Genomic DNA, 23,047 nt, shown 5'->3' on the forward strand with positions numbered 1-23,047 from the left:
TCTGGATTAGACCCCAACGCACCTGATTTATCAGTTCCCCATTTCTCCCTGCTCCCCATGGCTCAGTCTTCCGCTCAGTCCCACGGCGGGCAGTGATGCCCTCTGCTGGTTCCACAGTGCTATAACTCCCTTTTTGCTTTTTACGCCAAGAATCGCAGGCACCAGCTCTTAGAACATACCTATTTTCTGTAGCCCTGAAAGCTGGGGATCGACCGGAAAATGAACTAAGCACCTTATAAGAAAAAAAGAAGAGAGATGTGCAGGGCCAGAACAAGGGGCAGTCTAGTCCTGCATGCAAGCCTGGTATTCAGAGGTAGACTGTCTCTGCACATGGGTGCTCCATCCCTCTCCCGGGCTTGCAGTTTTCTTCAAGCAGATTTCCCTCCCGGCCACATTTGCATTTATAACTCAAATGCAGTTTGAGCCGTCAGCCCCATGCAGGGCATCTGAACCAACCTCTCGTCCGCTACCCCCCGCCCCGCCCCGTTGTTTCCCCTCCTAGCCCAAGAAGCCGTCCTAAAACAAGACGAGAAGTACGCATTGCATTGCATTGCACGGGGATCATTGCAGCGGGTTGCGCTAGATGACCCCCGGAGTGCCCTTTCCACAACCCGACGGTTCTCGAGAGGCCCCACCTCCCCATGCACACAGCTTCGCCCTCCCCGCCCCCCTAGCAACGCAGAGCCTACTCTTCACTCCCCCCCCACTCCGCCCTTTTTAATATTTTTTTGCGGCATGCCGTAAACCATCCCTTCCCGCTACAGGCAGTCGCAGGGCGAGGAGACGAGAGACGGGGAGAGCCTGGAAGGGGAGGTGCCGCCCGCGCCCGCCAGCTGCTGGGGGCATTAGACCAGCGGCGGCGCCCCGGGGGGTGGGCTGCGGAGGCGGGGCCACAGTAACAACCCCGCCCCTTTTGCTGGGGGGGCGGGTGGAAAGCGAAAGCGGGGCTGAATCGCTCGCCTGCGTGGGAACTGGTTGCTTAGATCCCCCATTGGGGCGTATTGGTTCCCCCCTCTCCCTTTTACCTTATTGGGACTGGCTTTTGTTGTCTCCGTGGGAGGGGTGCTGGTGGGGCTTGCCCCCTCCCCTCCCTCCCACCCCCGTGTGGGTTTCTAATTCATCCCCCTTTCTCTCCCCCCTCCCTTGAAAGAAAGAGGGGAGGGTGCTCACGTCGGGGTGGGCTCGCCTCGCCCAGGTAGGCTGGTCCCTTTGTGTGGCAGGGGAGGGCGCCTCCATCGTTGGTTCTCCTCCTCCTCTTCCTCCCCCCACGTGTTTTAAGGAGAAAAGGGGCCGCCCCAGGCAAGACTCTCGCCTCCTCGCCCGACCCTGCTGCTGCATGCGTGTCCTCCTCCGCGTCCCTTTTCCAGGCTGGCACCGGGGGGGATCGTCGTCATGGCACAGGTGGGGCACCGGGTGGATTACCTGGCGGGCTTCTGTTGCCCGGTGGGGGGGCTGGCGGCTGGCAAGCCCCGCGTGCTGTGCCATGAGAACCAGATTTACCTCTCCAACGGCACCGAGTTCGTCTACGTTTACGACCAAGAGGGGAGGTTGATGAAGGTAAGCGGGGGCCTTTGATTCTGCTGACCCAGATTGGTCCCTTTTGCTACAGGGGGTGGGGTGGGGGACACGCGCGGAGAAACTGGGTCAGATGCTGTGAGGCAGGCAGAACATCCCCCCCCCTTGATGCAAACTCTTTGAAACGCTAATGGCAGGTGCACAGGATGTCACACATCTGCAGGCTGCACGAATTTATCTGGAATTGCTTCCTCGCCTTGCTTCTAATTGCTAACCTCGTCTAAAATTGCCCCATCGGAGTGCAGGGGAAAACCCCACAGTTTTAGGCACCCAGATTTTGTGTGCCACATAACGTTTTGGGGAATGTGAGAGGTCAGTTCGCCAGCAAAGTAAAAGCTTGATCTACCGTCTTGGTAGTTCAGTTTCTGTGTGGTCCTTTTTTTTGTTCATCGCCCCTTAGAAAGGTGGCAACAGCTGCTGGCTGCTTTTATGCATGGGCAGAAGATCTAGCTGTGTGTTTTGTGTGTCTGCACCGATCCACCCTTTGGTGACTTCACAGCAAACCCAAGTGTTGCATTTTAAGCATATACCCCAGAGGGTGGGGAAGGTATCGCTGTATGCACGGTTATGTTTTAATAGAACATTTCTATTCCCCCCCTCCCCGCTGCCCCCATTGTGCTCAGAGGAAGAAGACTATGGCTGTATTGTGACAGAGCAATTGGCATTTCTCTAGGAGATCTGGTTGAGAGACGGTTGAGAACCAAAGCCCTGGACTTGCACGAACTTTGCTGTGTGCACCAGGGATGTGGAACCTGTAGCCCTCCAGGTGTTGATGGACCACAGCTCGCATCATTCCTAATAGCTGTGCTGGTTGGCGCTGATGGGAACTGAGAATCCCAACAACCTCTCAAGGGTTACATGTTCACTATGCCTGGTGTGAAGAGAGTTTACACATATGTATTCATGTGCTCATGGAAGAGAACAGAGTGCCAGGCTCTGTACATCTGTTCAGCCACTGAATTGTAGCCAGTACCTTTTCTGGGACCAAATCTAGGTTTGCTTTGCAAGCTTCCAAGCAGATGTGCATAGGCGTTTAGAGCAAGAAGCAGAGTGAAATGGATACACATCCAGATTTGGTGTGCCTTGTCACCTGCTTGCCTCGGCAACTGTAGCATGAGACGGAGCATCCTAGTTCCTCCCCTCCCCATCCCTTTATTTCTGTGATAAGATTACATAATGATTTGGGGATTGGTTCTGCAGAGGATCTTGTATATTACCTGTTGGACGCCTCATCTCAACATAACCACCTGTGGCTTTTGGATGTTTGTCTCATGTGCAATTGACAGGCAAGGCTCCCTGATGTGCCAACCTGGGCTTAAGCATCTAAATCCTCAATTAGGTCTTCTGCTGACTTTCCAATTCACTCTCTCACTCTTAGCAGCCTTTTTTTGCAGCAGGTCGGTTGTCTGTACTACATAATCGACTTACATATGGCATCCAATTTTTGACATCTGCCTGTGGTGGTCTGGGCTTGTTTTTGTGTGTGTCATCTGTCAGATAGAAATCTGCTTCTACCCTCTGGGGGTAGTTCTGTTAAACCAAAGTTTAGAACTGTAAAATATGGGGTGTTCTTTGTTCTGTTCATTTGCACTGTCTATCGTCCCTGTCGTTGAGCGACTGAAGTCTTTTCGTAGGGATTCTATCATTTCCCCCTGTTACTGCCTGTTGGGCCCATGACAAGCCTTAGCACTATGCTAAATGTATCCCTTTAATTTATTCCCTTGATTGTTTCTAAGGAGCCCGTGATTATGGTAATATCTGGCTCAGCCTCCCACACTATTCTCTTGCACAGAGAAGTAGGTCACAAACGGGTTAACACTTCTTCCTTTTAATGCTGCTGATTCCCCAGATCGCATGTGATGCTGGAACATCTAGCGTTTGCCAGATTTCTCATCCTTAAGAAGGTGCTCACTTTGCAATCCTCCGAATTGCTGTTGCAGCTTTTACTGCAGACAGGCACGTGGGGCTACTGCCTGCTCCTTCGCTCCCGAAATGGAGGCCCATCTTGCATGAAATATGTCACTTGTTCATCAGCAGAGCGCAGCAGCAATGGCAACTGCTAGCAGCTTAAAATGAGGAATTACATATAGACTGCTAGATAATATAAACTCCGCTTATTGCAATGGATGCTCCTCAGAGAAAATGGCAGGAGTTGTACATCCTCGGCAGAGAGGGGAAAAATAAGATCCTGCTGATTTATGTGAGGGAAGGCTATGTTAAATCAAAGTGTGTGCAGACATAACGGCTTCGGATGACACACCACTGGGTATACGGAATGGTACCCAGAGGATGTTGTGTCTGGCCAGACTCAGGATAGGATACAGGAGGTAATAGATGCTCCTGGGAAACTTGCTTCTTTTTCTTGTGGCTACAGCTTTTGGAGGAGAAATTCCCACGGTACCCTTGGGGTGGAACCCAACGTTGCACTGTTACAAACGTTCGGCGTGCTCAAGAATTGCAGCCTGCCAGATGGAAAGATGATTTTGGGGCGTGTGGGAGCAGCGGGGTGGGGAGGCCTCTTGCATTGGCTTCAACTGATGAGATGTGTTAGGTGAACCCCACCCCTTGTGTTATTACAATGGGGAAGCTCTGGGATAGCTCAGTCAGTATAGAGCACGAGACTCTTAACCTCAGGGTTGTGGGTTTGAATCCCACGTTGGGCAAAAGATTCCTGCTTTGCAAGGTGGTTGGACTAGATGGCCCCTTACGATTCTGTGATTCTATTGATTATTTTCAAATGAACTGCGTGGCACCTTTGAAAGCAGACAGGTGCTGACTTTGTACTGGCTTTGCACCCACACCTTTGACCGCAGAGCAGCGTGGATGAATTAAAGTGAAGCTTCTTCCATTGTGTCTTCATGACGGGCAAAGCTCCACTTCCTAATTTTCACCATGCCAGGCTGCTGCTACTAACGCAGGAGATTGCCAATCGTTTATTTTTCTCTTAGTGGCCAATCTTATGTGTTAGGCTTTAGCAGTCATGAAGAAGCAAGACTGGTGTTCTGCCATTTTGGCTTCTTTGGAGTGAAGAAGGTTTATATTAGGTCACTTTAGACCAGTGTTTCCCATACTTGGGTCTCCATGGATCATCCTTAGCCAGCAGGACCAGTGGTTAGGGATGATGGGAATTGTAGTTCAAAAACAGCTGGGGACCCAAGTTTGGGAAACACTGCTTTAGATGATCAACAGCCTGCTCTGGGTGTGTGTCCATAGACCTGGCCTTCCTGCGGGGTCAAAATGTGTCTCAACCAGGGGATGGGGTTCTAGAGGTGGCTCCCAGTGCCCTCCTTCCCTTGTAGGATTACTGAAGACCTTCTAAGACCTTCTCCTTTCCCTTTCCTTGGCCTGTTTCCTTCCTAGGCTGTCTACAGGTTCCCCGATCAAGTTTGGCACGTGGAGCTTCTGCCTCTCCACCAGCAGCTCTATATCCTGTGCGCTGGAGTTGGCATTTACTGTGTTTCCTTGGACTACCAAAGCAGGTGAGAGACAGGGTGAGGGCATTACCTGGCAGGTGTTTCATACCTGTTTCTGAGGGCTCCAGGTTCTTCCACAAGGCTGGATTAGTGGTCTGGGCTGGAAGGCCTGGGCTATCAAGGAATGGCTCCTACTCTATGCTTACTGTTCTCACATCCTTGGAAACGGAGATTTCTTAGGAATTAATGATCAAGTTGCCACCAATGTTGGCGACCAGACTATCTTCTTCCTTACCAGACTTAGAACTTTTTCAGTGACATGATCCAAACAGACCCACTCATTTGTCATGTTTATATTGCAGTCCTGTACCCACTTACCTGTGGGTAAGTCCCAGTGGGCTCAGTTGGGCTTGAATACTTAGTTGAGTATTCACATACAGAATTGTGTGTTTTTACACTTCTCCCTGTGGCCCTTTCACGGTTACCGACTGTCATTTTGTAGTTTCTTCATTCTGCTTTTTAAGATAAAGCGGTAGAGCATCTGATTTGCATGCAGAAGGTCTTGGGTTCAGGTAGGGCTGGAAGAGGTGTCCTATCTGAAAACCTGGAAAGCCACTGCCAGCCAGTGTAGCAATTATTATTATTATTATTATTATTATTATTATTATTATTATTATTATTATTCTGCCCTTTATCGAAAGATCTCAGGGCACTGTACAACGTTAAGAACATGTTTTATGGTGCATAATAATAGAATAGCTCAGTTGGTTTGAGTGTAGTTCTGATAACGCCAATGTCGCGGGTTCAATCCCCGTATGGGTCAGCTGAATATTCCTGGGTTGCAGGGGGTTGGGTTGGATGATCCTCAGGGTCCCTTCCAGCTCTTCGGTTTAATAATAAGGAAGAACAAGCACAGCTTGATAATAAAATAATCATTATTATTATTATTACTGAGCTAGATGGACCAATTGCTCTGACTCTGTATCTGCAGTTTTCAGGCAGAGAATTGGCCCACACAGCAGCAACCTCAGTCAGTATTTTTTTTTAATGGTAATAGCAGCCAGAAAAAGGGGTGGTAATGTTTGTGTTTGCAGCACTAGGGAAGCTAGTCTTTAGCATTCTCCACTCCCTCTGTACCTTTTTGCCTAGTTAAAATTGCCACCTCTCCATTTTGCCATATGGTACAGTTTCTAAATGGGAAAATGGTGAGGGGTGGGTATTAAACCTCTCCCTCCCCAATGCTGCAGCCCCAGTCTGAATCCCTTTGAGTTGCAGCCAACGAAATCATTGCATCTGCAGGACATCTTTCCTGAGCAGAATTTCCCCTCTTTGCCTCTCCCCTCCAGGCCCCCCTCCCCAATAAGACTCGGGGGGGGGGTCCTCCAACCCTCCGGAGCCAATTTGGGCAGCGGCAAGGAGAGGAAGAGGGAGTCCTGTTCCACTTGCAGAAGTTGTTCCTTGCATGCAGTGATTCAGTTGGGCACCACACACTCCTTTGGGGCAACCACTGTCCTATTTGTGGTTCTCCTGCTTTGCATCTGAGGTGCCTGTTTGCCTTCTTGTGCCTCTCTGCCACAGTTCCCCATCTTCCCAAGCTGTTTTGTGAGTCTTCAGGGCAGCAAAAGGGTTAAGTGGAGGGAGGGGGGGTTTGCTCTCCCTCCAGAGCAGTAGCTTCCCTCTCCTTTACCTAGCTGGCTGCTCCCGAATTCAGCTCTGTGAATCACTGCCACCTCCACCTTTGTTTCTGAGCTATACCCTTTGGCTCCGCTGAGAGCTTTCCCTTGTTTGCTTTGAAGGTTAGCGAAGCGGGCAGACAGCGAGGAAAATGACTGCTTCTCCAGCGTCCTCCCCATGGGCTCCGACACCTGCACCTTCCCCGACGCCACGCTTTGCACCTTCACGCTGCTCAACGACGTCCTGGTCACCCTCTCGCAAGTCCAGGGGAAGTGGTGCATGAACCTACACAACCTCCCGGGCCCTGAGGACCGGGGGAACTTGCCACGCCAACCGATAAGCCATGTGGATATCACCACCAGCACCAACAACGACGGGGACCTGTCTCTGGCGCACTTCCTCCCCGTCCTGTGTTGCGCCTCATCCCCCAGCGCCACCGACCACAAGGAAGGCCTGCGCCACTCGGGGGGCTTTGTGCTGGAAGAGCCTCTCTTCAGCCTCCTCTTTGGCGTCGATGCCGCCATGTTGGATTCTCCCATGATCCTCTGCGGCTTCCCAGACGGGCAGCTCTGCTCCGTGCCCTTGAAGGCCCTGAGCTCTCCCGACAACCGCAGTTGCGAAGATTCGCCCGTCAAGATCCTCCACCACTTGGAGGAGCCGGTTGTCTTCATCGGGGCCCTGAGGACAGAGCGGAGGTCCCCAGAGGCAGAGGAGCTGCCCGCCTACGGAGATTTGGGCTGCGACTGTGTCGTGGCGCTGGGTCACTATGGCAAAATGGTGGCCATCAAGGCGGCTCAGGGAGAGGAAGTCAAGGTCCCGGAGCTCCGAGAGTATTGCCTGCAGGGGCCCGTCCTGTGTGCGGCGTGTAGCGGGGGAAGCCGCATGTACTACAGCACCCATTCCGACATCTATGCCGTCGACTTGGACAGCAACATCCCGGAGGCCGAGAAAGTGGAGGACGCGGCAGGGACCCTTCCGTCCGCTCTGTCTCCCGCCAGCTTGAGCATCTGCAGTGTGGTGGCGCTCTCCTTGTCTTCCCGGGAGTCGGAAGGTACTGCAATGTGTCAGGGAATTACTCTGTGGGCTTAAAGTATCAGGAATAACTTGGGCATGCAGCCCTCAAAATGGCTGCTTGTAAATGGTGAGATGAAGGCGGATGAGTTGTGAGGAAGTGGTGGCCAGGATGCACCTTAGCTGGGGCCTGGCTGTTGTCCCTCCCACTCCTTACATCAGGTCTGCACTACTCTGCGACACCATTGGCTCTCTGTCATGTGGGCAGGATTTGTTCCACAAACAAGCCTGAGAACCAATGGGGATGGGATTTGGGCCCACAAACAGGCCAGAGAACCAATGGGGATGGGATTTGATTCCACAAACAGGCCAGAGAACCAATGGGGATGGGATTTGGTTCCACAAACAGGCCAGAGAACCAATGGGGACGGGATTTGGCTCCACAAACAGGCCAGAGAACAATGGGGGTGGGATTTGGGTCCACAAACAGACCAGACTTATTTTAAATCTGTCCTTATGCTGGCAGACAAGCCTCCTGGGCCAGATGTGGCCCTGAGAGAGCCACTTGCAGCCCTTTCAGTTGCCAATACAGAAATAGGAAAGGGGCCGGGCAAAGGAAGACAGTCTTGTGACTCTGGGCGGAAGCTTGGGGCCTTGCTGTGCCCACTTTCCTGTTCCTTTTCCCAAGTGCTTCCCACCCTTCTCCTCAACAACGTTAGCTGCTGCTCAGGGCTCTGGAGACTCTTGCCCCTGCCCACAGTCCCTGTCAGCAAGCTCCTTCAGCCCCCACCACACTCTGAGCCTTAGCATGCTGTGGGTGAGCTACAGCCAGCATGGTCCCAGGTCATCCCCAGGCTGCAGGCTTTGGCCAAAGGTGGGGCCTTTGCCGATGAAGCAACCTGTGGCCCCCTGAGAGCGAGTGTGGGGCCGTATCTTCAGGGTCTGCCCCAAAGTTCTCCTTTGCTACCATCCCTCCTTAAGGCCCCCATTTCCCTGTGAGCCATTCATGCCAAGCCCCGCAAGTTGGGCCTAGCCACTCAAGGAGTGGGGAATTCTCTTGTTCTGAGGAGAAAATGGAAACATTTGCCTGCCAGCCTGCCTGCCTGCATGTCTCCAGCCTCATCCCAAGGCCTGCTTTCTTCTTCTTCTTCTTCTTCGAGAGAGAGAGAGAGAGAGAGAGAGAGAGACACGAAGGCCTCCGGCAGAAGCTGTGCCCATCCTGCGCTGGCTCCAGGGTGCCACGGTTCTCTCTTTCTTCAGCATCCTGCACAGAGGGGAGCTTAGGGCCAGCACAGAGCAACCCCAGGCGCTAAGAGAAGCAGAAGGAATTGAATGGCAGTTCAGGAGCTCTGCCTCCTCTGGCAAAATGGCTCTGTAACGCTGTAGCCATTCAGAGTCTGGGTTTTTTTTTTTCTTGTGTGGAACAGCTGCATTGTGCTTGCTCACCATGCAAGAGGCATTAATATCCTGTGTGCAGGAAGCAGCCTTCCTCTCGCCCTCGACGAGGATCAATAAAGGCTCAGTGGCTGCCATTTGTCTCTTGCCTTCAGAGCAGATCAGGAGTGGGGCCGCTTAGCCTGCCAGGATGGGATTAAGAAGTGTGGGGCTCTTTGCACCCACTCTTCCCATCAGGGCAGCATCAGGGATGTTGCCCAGACTCAGAATTACAGTGTTTACTTCATTGTGAATATTTGGGTTTCTACAACGCTGGAAATGTCTTTCGTATGCTAGATGTTGAACTGAGCAGGAAAGGAAGATGGCGTTGGCTGAGAGGGCAGACAAAATAGCATTGACACAGGGCACGTGCCCTCATGAGAACTAGGACCTTAGGTTTGTTGGTTTCTTAATTGAATCCTGAAGATCTCAGGGAGGCAGATTTTGCCCGTAGCCTTGTCCCATGTCCTGTTCGGACACCACCCTGCCCGCAGGCCAGTTCTCTCATCTCAAGAGCTTGCAAATCGGGAGATGGAACAAAACTGAAGAACAACGCGGCCACACAGAACCAAGTGAAAAGAGGCCATCTGGCCCCTGTGCTCAGCCGAGACAGGATTCTGCAGGGAGCATGTATGTGTGAGTGTGCACGTCTTCTCCCGAGTGCTGCCGAACTCTTCTCGGAAGCGGGTTCTCCGTGCTCTCGCAGCCCACCCCCCTTCGGCTGCCTGTCACTTCGCTTCAGCATCACTCCTGACAGCGATCCTCTGTGGGGACCAAGCAGCGGGAAGCCGCTTGTGCCTGCCTGTTCCCCTGGATAAGGGAGCACAGTTTGCCTGGCAGCAAGGAGCCTTTGTAGCAAGGTGGCTGATGCATCAGCGGCAAGGATCCTTTCCCCCTTCCTTTGGCTCCCTTTCCTGATTGGTCCCCAGGGCGGCTCTGCATCTTTCTCACTCCCCCCTGGTTCCATCGCTTTCCACCCCCCCCCCTGTGATCGGTTTCCTAGTGAGGGGCGTGGCAACTTCCGAATTTGCTTTGTTCCCACTGATGCAGCCGTGGCGGCTCCCGAATATTCAGCACAGTCTCATAAGGTTCATGGTCTTCCTCACCACACCTTGCAGCTGCTCCTGCGTGCAGATAGGAAATTGCAGCCTCATGATTAGCACTCCAGTGTTTTTCAGACCTCCCCCCCCCTTTTTTTTTTAAAAAAATATGGCTTCGGCAAGGCTTCTTGTCTGACTTACCTTTCTTCCCCTGAAGCCCCAGTACGGTGGTACCTCCGGTTAATTCATTCCGAGGGTCTGTTCTTAACCTGAAACTGTTCTTAACCTGAGGTACCACTTTAGCTAATGGGGCCTCCCGCTGCCGCCACACCGCCACCACGCAATTTCTGTTCTCATCCTGAAGCAAAGTTCTTAGCCTGAGGTACTATTTCTGGGTTAGCGGAGTCTGTAACCTGAAGCATCTGTAACCTGAGGTACCACTGTACTGGAATTCTAGACCAAGCATGGGCAAGAAACTCGATGGGGGATTATTGCTGGATCTCAGGATGGCAGGGATTCATGAGTCCCAACAGTTACAACAAAATGAAACACACACCCCAGAAATATACTGCTGAAATAAAGAAAGCAGTAGGCAAAGCTGGGCGTAGGTTACTGTCTGGAAGAATTGCGATCTCAGTTTAGCCCTGATGCTCAAAACAAAATGGTGGACTCAGGATTCCTCACTGCAGAGATGGAGAGCCTGTGGGGGAAGGGGCGGTGGGAGCGGTCCGCCTCAGGTGTCATCACTGAGGGGGGTGACATTTGGCACACCGCACGCCGGCGTCTCCTAAGCATACCCCGAACTGTTGGGGGAAGGGGCAGAGCTGCGCTGCTTTGCTGGCGGCATTCCCGCCTTTCCCCTTCATTTTGACGGCTCGGGGGAGGCTTGGGAGTCACAGGTGGGCGGTGTGCCATTGCCCCCGCCCCCTGCTCCTGGGCTGCTTCCTGGGGAGGGGAGCCCGAGCTGTCAAAAGGAAGAGGGAAGGGAGGAAGGCTGCTGGCAAAGTCGTGCAGCTTGGCCCCGCCCCCACCCAGGAAGCAGCCCCCTGGGACGCACGCCCTGCCCCATGGCCCCACCCCCAGGTGCACCGCTCCGGGTTCTGGAGCAGCTAGCTCCGCTTCTGTGTGGGTGTTGCCCTTGCACTGCAGCTCCCATAATCCCTTGCCAATGGCCATTCTGTTTTTTTTTCTTCAAAAAAATTGATTGGTTTTCACAAAATTATAAACAAACAAACATAAATCTTACTCTTATTAAAATTACACTTATTAACATTATTATGGGACTTCCTCTCTTCCCCTTGGTTGAATTTCAATGCATATCCTTTTAACGGTTTTCCAAATCATTATTCTTATAAACTTAACTTAATCATTTAACATCCTTATATCTTTTCAATTCGAAATTAAACATAATAATTCATCACTTAACTTATATAAACTCCTAAGCTAATCAAGTACCTGCAAGCTATTTCCAATTAATTTAATTTGACATATTTAACTACATAATCATTAAATTTTGTCCATTCTTCCTGATACTCCTCCTCCTTCTGGTTAGGTCAGCTAGGACCTGACCTGCCAATGACCATTCTGGCTGGGGCTGATGGGAGCTGGGAATCCGACAACATCCCTGCTTTGTTCCAAAGTGTATGACTTTTGCACCTGGCTCTCTGATTGGTAGGTCTCAAGGTTCTGCTGAAAACCTTAAGGGTGGTTGAGGTGAGGCCTACATCCTCCTGAAGCCGTTTTCTAGCACCCCACCCACTGCCCCAGTCTCCATCTCTTGTGTGCGTTTCTTTCCTCAGGTGAGTCTGAGCTTCTGGCATTATCTGCCAAAGGCCGCCTCATGACCTGCGGCTTGTGCAGCCCAGATGATACGCAGCCTTTCAAGATGAACCCTGACAAAGCTGGGCAGAGGATCAAGGAGCTGCTGTCTGGGATAGGCCATGTCTCTGAAAGGTAGGAGCTGTCTGGTATTTGCTTCCCTCTGCCTCCCTCCCTTCTCTGTCCCTCATGCACACAACATACTGCACACACCAGATGCTTTGTGTGTTTTTTCCTTTCCTTTTTCTTAGTTCATATAGAGAAAAATGCAAAACTTAGTATCAAATATCTTTTTTCCTTTTTTTGGGGGGGGGGGTCCAAGCTAAGACTTTGATCTAAATAAAATAAAAACATAAAGTGAGGCAGAGTGGGGTTTTTTTTGGGGGGGTGGAGAAAGGAATAAAGAAAGAGAGGGAGAGAAATAAAGAAAAAGAACTAGAAAAGAGGTTAAAAGAGAGAGACAAATGACAAATAAAATTCAGAAGGTAAGGGACTTCCGATTCTTTGTCCACTATATATAAACAATATTCACTTCATCCACCCCAGTATAACACCCAGTGAAGTCATTTTCTACAAACAAACATTATCTTCAACCCTCAAATCCTAACACTGTTCTTTCATTTTCTTTTTCACGCAAAATGTTTATGAGAGGATTCCAACCTTTAACAAATGTTAACAATGACTTTTTTCGTATCAACCATGTTAATTTCGCCATCTCAGCCAAGTCTGTTAGTTTTAGCAGCCATTCTTCCATTGTTGGTAATAATGAAGCCTTCCATCTTTGTGCATGTAAAAGCCTCGCAGCCGCAACACACCGGGTGTTTTCATATGAACATCTTGCAATGCCAACGGGATTCTCCTTCCTCAGAAACTGGTATGGGGAGGTCAGCTTTGGCAATCTGATAGCAACATCCAAGGATCAAAAGCTGGCCACAGGTGCCTTGCAAACAGGTTGGCAATTATAGCTCTGTTTGGGCATGCAGCCCTTCATTTAATTCTGTTGGCTGGGCTCCACCATTGTCTGCAACTGGGGACTAAAACAGAGAGTTTGCAGGCTCCCTGCATGATTTTGAACCCTGGGTGTGCTTGTACAGCAGGTAGCCTTTTTCGGATCACACCCATTTCCCCTGCCCCACCTGAAGAAAAGGCATGGAAAGCAGCAGGGCTGGGCAAAAGGAGAGTGGCGGTTCTTGTTTTCTGCAGTGTTCTTGCAGAGGATTTCCTGTGCATGTTCATTTCTGGCAGGCAAGTGCCTTTGGCCCCCTGTTAATTCGTCTTTCCTTTTGTGTGTGTATCCATGCCAGCTCTAGGCATTCCCTGTAATCCGTTAGGACCTGCAGGCTCCACTAGCAGTGCCGGCATGACTGCGTTTCTCTCCCCCCCCCCCCGCCCCCGGTCTCTGCAGAGTGTCATCGTTGAAGAAGGTCGTGGACCAGAAGAACCGCGCTCTGACGTGTCTGAACCAGGTGATGAACGTGAGTGCGGCTTTGCTGTCCGGCCAGAGCAACCAGAAGCCCATCACTTGCACCATCACCACCCACTGGAGCCACATCCTGGTCCAGGACAGCTTGGCGGTCTCCTGCGTTTTGGAGAACGCCAGTGAGTGCACCCTGGAGCGTGGCTGGACCTTCTGCGTCCAGCTCTTCGCCAGCTCCTGCGACTTCGAAGAGGACTCGTCCGATTCTGCCACCACCTACACCTTCCCCATAGACCAGCTCCTCCCCGGGAACAAGACGGAGGTGACACTCCCGCTGGGCCCCGCCGAGGGCTCCAAGCTGGAGCTGCCCTTCATGGTCTCCTGCTCCCTCTACTACAGCCTGCGGGAGATCCTGGGCACCGTCTCAGAGTCCACCGACCTGCTGGACGACCTGCTCTCCGACGACTCCACGGGCCTCTCCCCGGACAGAGAGGGCATCTGCCTGCCCCTGAAGGAAGTCACCATTGACCTCCTGCAGTGCCTCCGCTTGGGCGCCACCAACGGCAGCATCTCTGAAGCCTCCCCTCCTGCAGCTGCTCTCCCCCTCCCTCCAGACCCCCTTGACACCTTCCTGAAGCTGTCCCAGATGCAGTCTGACCTCGAGAGCGTCGAAGGCGGCGGCGGCGAGCTGGTCCCAAGAGCTCTCGGCCCTCTGGGAGAGGCGTACTTGGCTCCCTCCGTGGCCTCCATCAAGGTGTCCTCTGAGCTGCTGAGAACCACCCTGAAGGACTTCTGTGCAGGTGTGTGATGCTTTGGGGTTACCGCTGACCTCCTTCCTTTCTCTCTGCCTCTCCCTGGTGAGGGTTTTTAGCGCCTGCTGAGCCCACCTGCATTGGCAGTTCATAAATGCTTATTCACACACACACACACACAAACACACATGCTGGAAGAAGTGGCTTGTTTTGCGTGCAGATGAGGCTGTTTGCATGATAGGGAGCTTCCTTGTCAATGGGCTGGTTTTATCCCGTCCCTGGGCAGCAACGTGTGGCCAGCTGTCGTTTTATTTCGTCGCATCCCGTTTACAGCCCCTCTCGTCCTCCAAAAGGAGTTCAGAGCAACTCCCATATGCTTCCTCAGGGTGTCCTCACCCAGATCTGGCAGCTCACTTGGCCAGCCCCTGCTTTAGCCTCTCTTTTGGAAACGGCATTTATATCTGCCTTTGGGCTGTTCTGTTTGCCAACTCACCCCTCCTGGCGCAGAGGAAAATAATGCAAGCTGCCCGACTCGGGCTTTGGCTCCGGCTCTGTCTCCAGGCCAAAGGCAAGCTGTGTAGAAACAGTTTTACTTAAAACTCACAGTGGCCGTCTACCCACAACAAACCTTGTAGAGAAAATGCTGGGTTTGTGCTCATACCTTCATTTCCAAGGATGTTGTTGCAGGAGCCCACTTGACCCTGGCTGGTTAAAAACAACCTCAGAAGACACCCATCCTCTGGCTGTTAATGAGTAGCATGTGGCCATGTTTATTCCTTAGTTTGGGTGTTTTTCATTACTTTGAATTCCAGAGAAATCAGTGCTACAGCGGGGGTGTTCTTGTGAAGGTATCCCCGGGGGCATATGTCCCTTGAGAAAGACTTTCCTAGGTTGAGTATTCTGTGCTAAGCCTAGAACTGATACTGGAAGAAGATTATTATTCTGCTTGTGAGCTGTTGGCCTTGCAGGACCCCAAACAACTTTTCTAAGCACCACCTAAATATGCCCCGCAGAGGACCTTAAGGTCAATGAATAACCATAGTTTAGAGGTCCCGGGCCCTAAGGAAGTCAGACTATCCCCCACCAGGGCCAGGGCCTTCTCACTGATGGCTCCGACCTGGTGGAATGCTCTGTCCCATAAGACTAGGGCTTTGCAGGATTTAACCTCCTTCCGCAGGGCCTGTAAGACAGAGCTATTCCGCCTGGCTTTCAATTTGAATTTAGCCTGATCTTTTATTCCCCTTCCTTCCCTCCCCCTCCCCTTTTTATGAAATTACCCGCTTTGGGATCCCACAGCCAATTCTTCCCTGGTCTCCTCGCTGGCCCAAGTAGGACTAATTTAGCCAGCTAGTCCTAGTGACCATCTAATGTTTATTGGATGGATTTTTCCCCAAATTGATTTTTGAACTTTGAATTTATTGTTATTCATGCTTTTATACTGTATTTTATGCTGTTTTTTGTTGTATCACAATTAAGTGTTTTAAATTTGTTGTTAGCCGCCCTGAGCCCGGTTTTCTGAACCAGGAAGGGCGAGGTATAAATAACAAAATTATTATCTATTATTATTAAGTATGAAGGCAGCTAATTTTAAGGCCAGGCAACTCTGCAGTGAAGCTTTTCAATTGTTGGTGGATGATCCTTGCAGAATCCTTTATGGAACCATAGTTACATCAAACCAGAGAGGCAAACTTGGGTCTTCCTCTCTTCCCTGATTTAGTGCTGCATGCTAGCACCCTAAAGTTTGAAAATGATTCCCAAATTCTTCAGCAGGGTAGGGAAAACTCTGCTGCCAAGCGAGGAGTTGCACCTGGACCTGCACCTTTTCCCCATTTGAAAAAAGGGGGCTTTGAAGTAAAGAAATGATAACGCCATTGGCACATACTAGCAAAAAAAAACCGCAGGATGGCCCTCCTCATCTGTAGTTCCCAGTCTGCAGATCCTACTTCCAGCCAAGGTTGGCGTGCAAGGTTTGCCAAAACAAGCAAAAATATTTTCCCCAAGGAGCATCAAATCCTGTATTTACAGTTAATTACGCTGGGTATAAATTTGCATAATTGTCCTCATTGGGTTGGGTTGTTGTCGTAGTAAGATTCAAATGCCTTTGCCAAGAATGATGGCCGTGGTGGCGAGATTAGGATCTGGGGGTTCCCTTGATCCATCTGCTGGAACTGTGGATCCAGCTCCTGCCAGCTAAGGTGGGGTGCCTTTTGAGCTGCTGCACCTGCAGCCAGGAGAGCAGCCTGGGACAGGCACATGTGCTTTTGCGAAGCATTAAATTTGGGATTGGGTCTTTTGCCTACAAACCAGGTGTGTGCCCTAGCCTTGGACCGTCTGCTGCAAGTGGCCGCTCCTTTCACCCCACCAAGTTGGCAACCAGTATCAAATCACCCCTTTGCTTGGCTTGCAAATATTCTGCCCCCTGCCATATTGCACTGCGGGACAATCAGAAGAACCGGCGGGGCTATGGGGTCTTTCGCGCTCCCTGTTAATTTGCATCGGGAACAGCCCTGCCTTGTGCTGCTGCGGCAAATAATCCTGGCCAGCAGCTTCCCAGGCGCTTCAGGTGTTTGGTGCAGGGTGGAAATCGGGGAGAGGTGCAGTCGATGGCACCTGTGAGCCGCCCACAATTCACACGTGCTTAATGATGGTGTCTGCTCTTCTTCTCCGTTGTCGCTGCTCAGATGTCTCGCTCTGCTGTGCTGTGCTACGATGGCTGCTGGCGGAGAACGCTGAGGCGGACGCCCTGCAGAGCCAGGATGCAGCAGCCGTGCGGGGGCTGGCCCCAGATGGAGGCGAAGTGCAGTTGAACATCCGAGAGGCAAGGCATGAGTCGTGGGCTGGGCCTAAGGGAGACGGGTGTAGGGTTATCCTCCTGCGGGCACCTTGGCCAAGCCAGAACCTGGCGTGGTTTGGGTTAGAATGTTGAAAAGTTCCTGACAGCAGCAGCCTCTGCCCTTGGGTCAAAGCTCTCATCTTGCATTCCCCCTTTCAGGTACCTGGAGTAGTGTCTCTGCTGGCCTCATAAGATCCCGGGGCCTGACCTTAGATTATAAGAAGCCTGAATATGGCAGAGGGAAAAGAGATCTTGGGGATACCTGGACAGGAAGCTTGAAGCAATTGAATTACAGCTTTTTGCCAGGCTTTTCTGCATGCCTTGCATGACATGTGGGGTGAGGAGACCCATAGCTCTGCACAGGCCTCGGTACATCTGTAGACCTTTGCATGTCCTGCCCACCCCACCCCCCTCTCTTGTCTCCAAGTTGGGAAAGTGCTGCTGTATATGCAGAAGAGAGGTGGAGCAACCCAGCCCATGGCTGGAATTTCTGCATGCTCACTGCAGTAACTGAATCACAGTGGCTAGGTTGGGCTGAAAGCATCCTTTTCTGAGTACTATAGCACTAGGTGTAAGGGAGAATTCCCTATAGCAAGTTGTGTGTGTATGTGTCAGGCAGGCAGGCAACCTATTAAACAAGAGCAGTGGAAACTGCTGGGGCAAATGCCCTGGTTTCTGACCCCTGTCATTTTTTTCTCAGTTGCTTCACTCACAAAGTAAAGTCTTGCAAGTTTAACCTTGGAAAGACGGGTGGGTTTCTGGCATACGAGAATTGGTGGCTCTCCAAATGTCGCTGAAGTCCCAAGTCCCACCAGTGCCAGCCCCATATCCCACAGTCAGGGATGATAGAAGTTGCAGCTCAACACCGCGTGGAAGGCCACAGACTCTCCACCTCTCCTCTAGCTTACCCAAAGGCAGATGCTACAAAGTCATGCTGTGTGCAACAGCCTTCTATCTAGTCCAGGGATGGGATACCTTTTGCAGCCCTTTTGGGTAGACCTTCCAGGGCCTGCATGCCAGGGGCTAGAGGCAAACATGGACAGGGCAGAAAATGTGAGTCCCACCTTTGTAAAGTGGGCTACATTACACACTCTCTCTCCCTTTCTCTTTTCCATTCAGGCTAGCAAGACACATCACAGTTCAAGGACTCATTCTAACCAGGCAGGAGTGCTTGTTAATAAGGGCATGGAAATGGGGCCAGGGAGGGGTAGTCTGAAAGGGGGTGGGCCAGTTTGGACAGAGTCCCGGGGGGGGGGGGGGCAGATGGAAAAGGCCTGAGTTTCCCCAACCCAAGGGCTCAGCTGCGTTTGGTCTCCTTTGCCCTCAGTTACTGAGATATGAACATTGCTACCGCTTGACTGCAGGAGCCTGGTCCAGGGCACTAAATAAACGGGTTTCTCTTGCTCATCAGCTCTGCCGCATTTCAAGGGGGAGGGTGATCAGACAGGAGCTTTGGCTGCCCCCCCTTTAATCCTCTTGCCGCGGCACATAGCCGATGTTAATTGCTAGCTGGCTCTGCCACCGTGGCCGGTAAACCCCCCGAGGGGGTGGCGGAGCGCTGGCAACCACCCGGCCCCTCTGGCTTTGTGCAAGGGAGCGTTAATAACGCCAGCAGTGATTAGTGGCCGTGCTAATTCTGCTCTGGCTGGCCCTTGCGGATTAAGCTCATCGGGGTGCATTTCAGTGGGGCATGGACAACAGGCCCTCTCATTTCAGCAGGGCGCAGGGGCTTCTGGCCCAGCTTTTCAGCTGGCCACCGCCAGGGTGCCAATTCATGCCCATGTTTGGTGGGTCTCAGCATCATCTGGGTAAATTCAGGAGAGGGGAGAAGTGGGCGATCTGTGGATCTGTTAATTAAAGCTGCTCCCCTGGCATCTCCTTGGAGTCTGGGAAGTTACTGGGCACTGTCTTGCCACGGTTGGAGGAGAGATAATAGTAGAAGAGGGTAGGACGGAAAATGATTAATTTCCCCCAGAATCTGCAGAAGCGTGCAACAAAATATTAGACCCAAGGGGACCAAATGCCGTCTTCGCCACCAATATGGCAAGCTGTGCCAGCCACCTGCTTACATCCCCTGTAAAATGGAAGTGGATGGTGGGCTTTTTCTGAAAACAGACCAGTGAGGCGCTTTGCCGCTGGGCTTTTTAATTTGCACTGTTTGGATGAATTTGCGGCAATGGTGTGTCCTCGTTATCCGCCAGGTGGCTGTCAGTGACCTGAACCCAGCAGGCCCCATCCAAGCGGTGGAGATCATAATCCAGAGCTCTCCAATGGAAAACATGTCCCAGCTGCACCATGCTGTGGTCAGGCGCATTCAGGTACCCGAGATTTCAGATAAGTGGGAGGGAGAGAGATGCTGTTTTGGGGTTCTGGCATCCATCGGCTTTGGCCAGCATGGGCTAAGAATGGTCAGGGATGGAGGGCCATAGATTACATGTTTACTATTAATGTTTGATGTTTTTAATTACATCTTGATAACATGCTCTGGTTATCTCCCGCTTGGACTACTGCAAGGCACTCTTTGTGGGGCTATCTTTGAAGGTGACTCAGAAACTACAACTAATCCAAAATGCAGCAGCTAAACTGGTGACCGGGAGTGGCTGCTGGGACCATATAACACCGGTCTTAAAGGATCTTCATTGGCTCCTAGTACGTTTCTGAGCACAATTCAAAGTGTTGGTGCTGACCTTTAAAGCCCTTAACGGCCTCAACCCAGAATACCCAAAGGAGCATCTCCATCCCCATTGTTCAGCCCAGACACTGAGGTCCAGCTCCAAGAGTCTTCTGGTGGTTTCCTCATTGCAAGAACTGAGGTTGCAGGGAACCAGGCTGAGGGCTTTCTCGGTGGTGGCACCCGCCCTGTGACACGCCCTTCTGTCAGATGTGAAGAAAATGCAGAACTATCTGACTTATAGAAAACATCTGAAGGCGGGCCTATGTAGGGAGGTTTTTTTGTTTGCTGTTTGACAGTGTTTTTAATATTCTGTTGAGAGCCACCCAGAGTGGATGGGGCAACACTGTCAGATGGGTAACATATAAATAATATTATTATTGTTATTCTCCACTCTAAAGGGTTTGAGAAACAGGAACCCTGTTCTGCCTCATTCCAGTCATCTTTGAAAAGTGTGGGTCCTCTGATTCTCTTATTCGAAGGCAAGGAGCCTGGATTTCTCCATTGGTTAATCTTGCTTTAATGAGCCCCCCACCTTTTTTTAAAAAATGCAGACTCTGATTCTGGAGCAAGCAACCGAGGACTCTTCTCCCCCAGATATCCGTGTGCAATACCTCCACCAGATCCAAGCCAACCACGAGGTAAGAGGCATTTCCCTCCCAGTCTCCCAGGTGTCCTTAGGTTCCAGGGGCCACAGAAGCAGATCGTGCGCCACATATTTGTGCCTGAGTTGTTGTAGGAAGGCTGGAGAGCGGAGTGGTGGTGGCGGCAGCAAAGGAGGTGGGTGGGTGAGGCGAATCACATGCAATCCCAGGCCTTTTGCTGCTTGGGTTGAGCTCTGGAATTGCCTCTGCCCAGAGCAGTTAACCAGGGCTTCTCTTTTGACTCTCGCCCGCATCAGGCCACACAGAGACACCTAAACGGAGGAATCCAGGTTGACAGACTAAATGACAGCAAATGGATTTATGGCTTGTTCTGTAATTGCTGGGTTGAGACAGGCAGTTGGGCTGACCCAATCTGGCAGTGACTGCGTTCCGTTCTATTTACGCTTTCCTTGACTTGATTAGCAACCCCCCCTCTCTCTTTCTTTCTCTCTTCCTTCCTCCCTCCCTGTCCCTCAACCCTCCCCTCATCCCAGGGCTTCAGGCAGACATTTATAATGCATTCCATATGATTTCAGGAACTGGAAATGTTAAATCTCTTTGGCACTAAGGTTTTCACTCAGGGCTTGTCTCCTCTCTCTTCTCTCTCTCACACACCCACCCAAATTCAGCAGCAAAGAAAATTAGATTCTACAATCCGAATGAACTTTACACTGCTTGTGTAATTTGGGGTGGTGGCAAAAAAGGGGATAACCGGGAGGGGGAGAGGCACCTTGTTCATAGTGGGCTGAATGGCGAGTCGTGGATTGAGGAGGACTGTTACGTCTAGGGGAGGAATGAGGGAACATGCCACAGGATGTGGTAGACCAATTGGACATCAGCCTGCCTGTTTAAGCCAGCCTTCTAGCTCAGTTGGTTAGGGCAAGAATGCCAGGGTTGCAGGTTGCAGGTATGAGACCCATATGGGACAACTGCAGTTTCCTATGTTAATGATCCTTCCAACTCTATGATTCTATTACAGTGGTACCTCGGGTTACAGATGCTTCAGGTTACAGACTCCGCTAACCCAGAAATAGTACTTTGGGTTAAGAACTTTGCTTCAGAATGAGAACAGAAATTGTGGGGCGCCGGTGGGAGGCCCCATTAGCTAAAGTGGTACCTCAGGTTAAGAACAGTTTCAGGTTAAGAACGGACCTCCGGAACGAATTAAGTTCCTAACCCAAGGTACCACTGTACTCCTTTGCTGCTGCCTCTCACACCAACTGCGCTCCTCGCCTCTCTCTTTCTTTTGGAAGGTGCTGCTAAAAGAGGCACAGTCCCTGCGTGACCGCTTGTGCCTGGGGAACGATCCGGAGGCGACGGTGGAGAAGCTCTTGCACATCTACCAGCAGCTGCGCAACCCCAGCCTGGTGGTCCTGTGAGCAGGGCGTGCGCCGTGGCACTCCGTCTTCAGTGCACCTCGGACGGCTGCGCATACTCTCTTTGCCCTGTGACGGTGGAATGAAGGGAGCAGCTGGCTGTACACCTTGCAGGCGGACCGAGGGCTGGAACAGAGGCATGGCAGGGAGGAGGATGAGGAAGGGGATTCCAGCTGGACATGCCCTGGGGAGAGGGGGTGTCTGGCTGGGTCTGCTCTGTGGAGACCCGGCTTTTTTTAATTTATTCTCCTTTTCCCCTGTCCCTTTCTCCACTCACCCGCCCCATTTCAATGTGATTTTTCCCACCACCACTGCCACCCCCCGGGTTCTGAATCCCTGCCCATTCCTGGCAGATCTGATTGGTTTGTCTTGGCAGCCTCGCACGCAGGCAGAGCCGTCCAAGCAGACGGCCTCTGTGGATGCGTGTCTGTGGTGTGTGTGTCACGCGTGTGTGTACGTGTGTGTGTGTAACTTGGATGGCCGACAAGGTGCCGTTGGTGGGTGTGGGTGCCGTGTTGTGGAATCACACTGGACCGTTGCTAGTTTAGCTTCTTTCGCTTTCGGTGACAAGTGGCTTTGCTGTGCCAGGCCTTGGGGGTGGGGGGCGGGGAGGGAGGGAGGCGGGTTTGGGGGGTGAAGTGGGAGGGGGAGGCCTGTTGAGTTGTGGAGGGAGGGGAAGGGGGCAGATTTTAACTGAGTTTTTGTTCCCTTCCGAGCAAAACGAACAAGCCGACAGTGGGGAAAAAGGGCTATGCCTCTAGCTGTGTTGTGTATTTCGGAAACACTGTGGAAAAACAAGACTCAAAAAACAGGATGCCACATGCATAAGTAACTCAGGGGTGCTGTTCGGATGGTGCCCCTTTTTCTAATGGAGCGCTTTGCTCCTTTTTCCAGTATTTGTCCTTTCTATATAAACAACTTGCTTGTCTTATTTCCATGGTGGAGACTCGTGCAGGGTTGTTTGTGGGGTATGTGGAGTGCATGGGCAGTTTTCTGGGGGGTCTTTTGTGGGGGAGGGGGTTGTGCACGTGTGTGTTTAAGCCTTCCTTTGCAAAAAGCCACATGTCCGAGAGAAAAAACACCCCGTTTTCATAAAGCTGCACGACAGCCTCCCTTTGCTGTGCAGCCTATCCGCGTCTCCCTCTTCCTTTCTGCTGCTCTGCTGGCAGCTTGGCGACCCCCCACCCACCCACTTTCGCCCCCCATGGAGCTAATGCAGCTTCCGCTTTAAAAGCTGCCTCTTTTCCCGATGAATAATTGAGAAGCCATTCGGCGCGCTCGCTGGCCGGCACTAAAGGCCATTAGGAAATGCTCCAACACTTGGGGGTGAAAGATGCGAGCACTCTCCCATTGCCTGATCGGGAATAATTGATGTCATGTCTACCCTCT

At 51.7% G+C, this 23,047-nt stretch overlaps 1 protein-coding gene across 1 annotated transcript; it reads left to right on the plus strand.

Moving 5' to 3' along the window:
• The first annotated feature begins 771 nt into the window (after positions 1 to 771).
• FAAP100 (FA core complex associated protein 100) lies at positions 772 to 22,589 on the plus strand. Its single transcript, XM_083727467.1, has 9 exons — positions 772 to 1,557; positions 4,936 to 5,054; positions 6,785 to 7,713; positions 11,947 to 12,100; positions 13,371 to 14,182; positions 16,816 to 16,952; positions 19,169 to 19,285; positions 20,193 to 20,279; positions 21,536 to 22,589. Exons 1-9 carry the CDS (start codon positions 1,393 to 1,395, stop codon positions 21,659 to 21,661), a joined length of 2,646 nt encoding a protein of 881 aa, XP_083583593.1. The 5' UTR covers positions 772 to 1,392; the 3' UTR covers positions 21,662 to 22,589.
• Positions 22,590 to 23,047: the final 458 nt, after the last annotated feature.

The sequence above is a fragment of the Podarcis gaigeae genome (genome assembly GCF_964106915.1).
Source record: "Podarcis gaigeae genome assembly, chromosome: 2".
Classification (NCBI taxonomy): domain Eukaryota; kingdom Metazoa; phylum Chordata; class Lepidosauria; order Squamata; family Lacertidae; genus Podarcis; species Podarcis gaigeae.